This window comes from Penaeus monodon, chromosome 42, assembly GCF_015228065.2.
Source record: "Penaeus monodon isolate SGIC_2016 chromosome 42, NSTDA_Pmon_1, whole genome shotgun sequence".
NCBI lineage: Eukaryota > Metazoa > Arthropoda > Malacostraca > Decapoda > Penaeidae > Penaeus > Penaeus monodon.
Genome location: NC_051427.1, coordinates 23,567,256 through 23,572,255, shown reverse-complemented (window position 1 = coordinate 23,572,255; position 5,000 = coordinate 23,567,256). Strand labels below are relative to the sequence as shown.

At 39.0% G+C, this 5,000-nt stretch overlaps 1 protein-coding gene across 1 annotated transcript in view; it reads left to right on the top strand.

Annotated features, from left to right (window-relative positions):
* The window catches only part of LOC119599322 (protein arginine N-methyltransferase 5-like), a 37,947-nt gene that overhangs the window by 132 nt on the left and 32,815 nt on the right, over positions 1–5,000 (top strand). Inside the window, exons 1-8 of the mRNA XM_037949069.1 lie at positions 1–22; positions 1,978–2,096; positions 2,455–2,678; positions 2,929–3,041; positions 3,477–3,563; positions 3,823–4,024; positions 4,468–4,676; positions 4,935–5,000. The exon at positions 1–22 is cut by the window's left edge and continues 132 nt beyond it; the exon at positions 4,935–5,000 is cut by the window's right edge and continues 94 nt beyond it. Of these exons, the coding sequence (XP_037804997.1) occupies positions 1–22; positions 1,978–2,096; positions 2,455–2,678; positions 2,929–3,041; positions 3,477–3,563; positions 3,823–4,024; positions 4,468–4,676; positions 4,935–5,000 (1,042 nt within the window). The remainder of the gene's footprint in view (positions 23–1,977; positions 2,097–2,454; positions 2,679–2,928; positions 3,042–3,476; positions 3,564–3,822; positions 4,025–4,467; positions 4,677–4,934) is intronic.

The window sequence follows — 5,000 nt, the reverse complement described above, 5'->3', positions numbered from 1 at the left end:
TGCAGGAATCGTCAAAGGCTGGGTGAGTGCTCGGGGGCTAATTGCTCGGGTTTCCGTTGAAATGGCCCAACGAGGGGGCTGCGAGGATCTTAGTTATACGGATTTCAGGCGCGTGATAAGAGCGCCGAATTTCGTATTCTGTAAAGCCTGTGCCTCGCGTGTTTCAACGTATTTTTTTTGTTTTGTTTTGTTTTGTTTTTGTAAAATTCGAGTGTGGATTTGTTACGCTGAGTCACTCTCTGCGCAAGTTCTTTGGGTTGTGGCGGTGTTCGTTTTATATTTGAGGGAAGGGTTAGACGTTTCCGTTTTATATATGGCACTCTCGGATCCCGTGATGTTTACCATGCATTTGTTTACAGCCTTATTCAGCTCGTAAATTATTTCCAGAGCACCTAGGGTTGATTTCTTTCAATGGATTTCCCCCATTACTATTGTATAGCCTTTGTTCTATCCACATCTGGCCATTTTATTAGGGGATAAATTCAAAAATCTTACATTAAAACTCGAGCAATTAAGGTTGAAATACAATCTCTCTCTTATTACTGTGGAATGTAGGCAGCCAACCAATTTACTGGTAAAATATACAGTAGTTGACACCATCAAAACCCTCCTGGACCCTGTGGTCTTCATACAATTCATCCTAATTATCCAGCCTAACCAAGCCCTTTATAAAACACACCAATTATATAGTCCAGAGCCAGGGAGCACTACCCCCAGGACCTCCATTATACAATACAGAACTATACACCCATCCTAACTGCCTAACCAGGGAACTCCCCCCTGGATCCCCAGGGTAAGCAACCCAAAACAGGTGGGGGATATAATTTTCTTACATCAAACAGAATTTATATGTTTTTAATACATCTGCTTCTACTTCTGTCTGAATTGATTGGTTTTTACTCACTGTTTTTGGCATTTGGGGCACGTTTTATGAGTTTAGATATCAAGCTGTGACAGTTACTAATGTCTGCATAGCCATTCTATTGTTTCATAAATGTCCTGGAATCAGCTGGAAGCAAAACATTTCTTACTGTTGTTTGTCTAGTCATTGTATAAATTTTAAGTCATTAAAGAAGTATAATGATGATAAAAGAGTGTATTATGTATATAAATTAGGAAAAACAGGTGTTGATAATTTCAAAGTAATAATTTTTATAAGCACATAGTATTACATGAAGGATTTGATTGATAGCAGTAACAAGTTATGCAGTTAGAGTAGTGTTTATTGTTGCAATGTAAACATGGTGAGGTACCTAGAAAAGGATGGTTAGATCTTCTCTCTTCACTGTCATGTATCTCCTTTATTTTCGATTTGTGTGGGAAATGCCATTGATGAGAGGTGTCTTGGCTTTCATCAAGGAATTCATTCTGTACACTGTTTAGCCAGAAATCCTGACTGTCATACATTTTGTGTCCCTTGTCTGTTATTAAGAGCAGGCAAATTTATGATAAAGGCATTGAAAAACAAGTTAAGGTGAACATAGCAAGGTTGTTACTCTAGAACTAGTGCTGTCAGAACCATAAAAGCACACCAGTATAACCCACAGAGAACAGAAGCCTCATTTGTTATGACAAGTATAGATATGATCACAAATTTATGATATTTACAAAGTCAGGAGATTTAAATATCAAGTGATACCATTTGCATTCCTTTGAGGGCCGATAAATCTGCATCATATATTCTACGAAGATGCGGTGCTTGTGGATCGCTTTTGAGTTCTGTTGTCAAATAAGGAACACATCCAACTTGTTTGTTGCCAGAATGTACTTGATGGAGATTTGTTGGCCTTTTCCAGAACTCTAAAGAGATTTGACAGCATGATTTGGTCTGATTACAGATAATCATTTTTAGTTTGCCAATTTGCTTTTTCATCTGTTCATCAGTCTCAAGAGTGACTGAGTCATTGCTTTACAGATTTGCCATTTTATCATTGTAATAACTATGACAATATTATGGTGACTTCTTTATCATTCCAGATATGATTTCCTGTCCATCCCCTTGGCACATCCCCGATTCACAAGAGAACACGTAGAGGGTAAAGCCAAAAACAGACCTGGTGCTTTTACGCGCTCTGATCTCCTCCTGAGCAGTTCAGGTGAGGACATTTTCTTGGTTTGATATAAAATTTTATGAATTCACATTAATAAGAAAATTTATACTGTATCTTTTAGTGTATCATGAAATTTTTTTTATGTGTGTGTGTGTGTGTGTGTTTTCTGAAATGGTATTGAAAGTATGCATGTTCGTAATACATAGAGTAGTATTGTACATGTTTTTAATTATTATTTTTTCAAGGAGCCGTATCTCAATTTTTAAAAATAATCTTCATATTATTAACAGTAATTTACTTTCTTTCCATAAAATTGATAATAATAAGGAGCAGCATGTCCTATGTTACTCCACATTCCTTGCTGAAATTCCTTACAGAAGTGGATCATTCTTCTGTATTTCAGAATGGAACAGCCTGATTGTGGGTCGGCTGAGCACAGGCCCGATCCTGAGCCTGGAGTCGTCCAACAACAGTCTGCGGCAGAACAGCGAAGACACCGTCACCCAGGAACTCACCTTTGCCGCCCACCTGGGTCTGCCGGCCATTATGTTCACCCTTACAACTGACAGGTGCTGCAACATCGCACGTCTTATTCACAACAGAGTTGTTCAGGGTGTCTGTTACCAGGTGTGTGGCTCGTGGCTGGTGTTGTGTACGTGGGAGATGCTTTTCTTTTTTTCTTCTTCTTCTTCTTCTCTTTTGTTTTGTGCACCGTGGTAGCTTTTAGGGTTTGGAGAAGATATTGTGTCGAGGTTTAGTGTTCATGATATATTTGCATTTGAAATGAAGTTAATTTTGTTCATTAATATCTATATTGATGTTTTTCTTCTTCTTCTTCTTCTCATTGTTTTGTTCTTATATATGTGTCCTATTGCAGGTTTGGGTTAGAGTGCCAATGCAGGCGCCAGAGGAATTGGCAGCACAGTATCGCTCCGACAAATCTCCAAGTGAAGATGGGTTTGGAGTCGACACCTGGACGTGGTGGAACAGGTAGGGTGCAGCAGTTTGTGGTAAATTTATATATTATATATATGTTTATTTTTCCTCTCTTTGTTTTTCTCTCTCTCTCTTTCTTTTTCTTTTCCTTTTTCTTTCCCCTTTTTTCTTGTGACCTGTTGTTTAACGGAACAGTCATGGTTTGCAGACTTATATTAGTTAATTTTTTTTATTATGGTTTGCAAACTCATATTAGTTAACATTATTTTTTATTGGTATTGCTCTCTCAATGTTGTTATCCTCATGGCAAGTATGGCAACTTGCCATGAGGCTTAGGGTACCATCGCGGCTCATTTCTGTAATCGTTATCATCCATATGAGTTACAGGAAGTTAGATTTATATTGGTGTTAGTGTGTTGGAGATATCAGTGATTGTAAAGTTAGAATTGTAAAATCATGATCATTTAAAGTAATTATCCATTTTTTCAGATTCCACAGTATAGCCAATGTAGAGAAAAAAATTGGCCTGGCACTAGAAGTCTCTGCAGATCTTCCAGAACAATCTGTTATTGATAGGTAAAGAGAGCCTCTTGGTTTCTTCTAATCTCTGTTTAACCATATGTTATAGGATTACAGTACATTGAAAATCATAATACCTATATGTATCTTTGAATCATACGGTTTGTGACATTATGATGTTCATTTGATCAGTACCCCCATTTTGATGAAGAATTTGCCCTTCTGTCCATCTTGTATAGCAAGGGAGGACTGTTAGAAAACAATAAATATAAAATCCGTCGTCTAATTCCTTTCCCCTCGGAAAACATTTGACCAGGTGGTTAGGAGAACCAATAAGGTGTGCCATTCTGCCCACATCCATATGGCTGACCAACAAGAAAGGGTTTCCAGTCCTCTCCCGTGCACACCAGCAGCTAGTGAGGGGCCTTTTCAAGCTCCATGTGCAATTTGTGGTGTCAGGGCCCCTGCGACACCAGCATTTCAAGCTTTATCAGCAGTATCTAGAACATATTATCAGGGTAAGAGAGGGAGTGAGTGAGTGTAAGAGATTTAATAATAATATAGAGTGGAGATGTAGCTTATTGTGAGAGTGAGAATAAAGTTTGATATAGGTGATTGTGAATGCATTTTAGCAAATTTTGCCTTTATTTGTGTGTTTTATTTTCTTCATGATTATGCATGTTAGGTCTTTACAGAAGACAATCATAGAGTAAGGATGTGGGTTCTTCAATCACTGAGCATTTTTAGCATAAAACTTACCTAGGCAGTGCAGAAGCTGCAAGAACAGTGAATATTTGAAGCCCCTTTTAAACTATGAATATGAAATAATTAACATGAGCTCTCTCACTCTCTCTCTCTCTCTCTCTCTCTCTCTCTCTCTCTCTCTCTCTCTCTCTCTCTCTCTCTCTCTCTCTCTCTCTCTCTCTCTCTCTCTCTCTTTTTCTTTTTTTCCCGCCCACAGGTAAATCAAGAAATGGACCCTCTCATGGACTTCGCAAGAGGGTACGAGGACTACCTCCAGTGTCCCCTCCAGCCCCTTATGGACAATCTGGAGTCACAAACGTATGAGGTTTTCGAGAAGGACCCTGTCAAGTACTCTGAGTACGAGCGTGCCATGTACCTGGCCATCTGCGACAAGATTCCCGAAGAGGAAAAGGAGACCAAGGAGATGTATGTTTTTAGTGATGGCTGTATACTCAAGGATTCATTGTTTTGACTGTTGTGGAGAAGGTGTTTTGTACTGTAACAATATTTTCAGGGTTTCAGGGCATGTTGCATTGATACTGTTCTGTCGCTACTTTTGTGGCAGATTATTTTTCAGTCTGGTTGCAGTGGTGGTGTTAATAATGATAGAGGTGATGATTGATATAAGTGATATTTTAGTAATGATGTTGGTGATGATACTCAATCTCTGCACGCTTTCCCCAGAGTGCTTATGGTGGTCGGTGCTGGCAGAGGACCGCTTGTGCGCAGAGCCTTGGCCGCAGCAAAGGC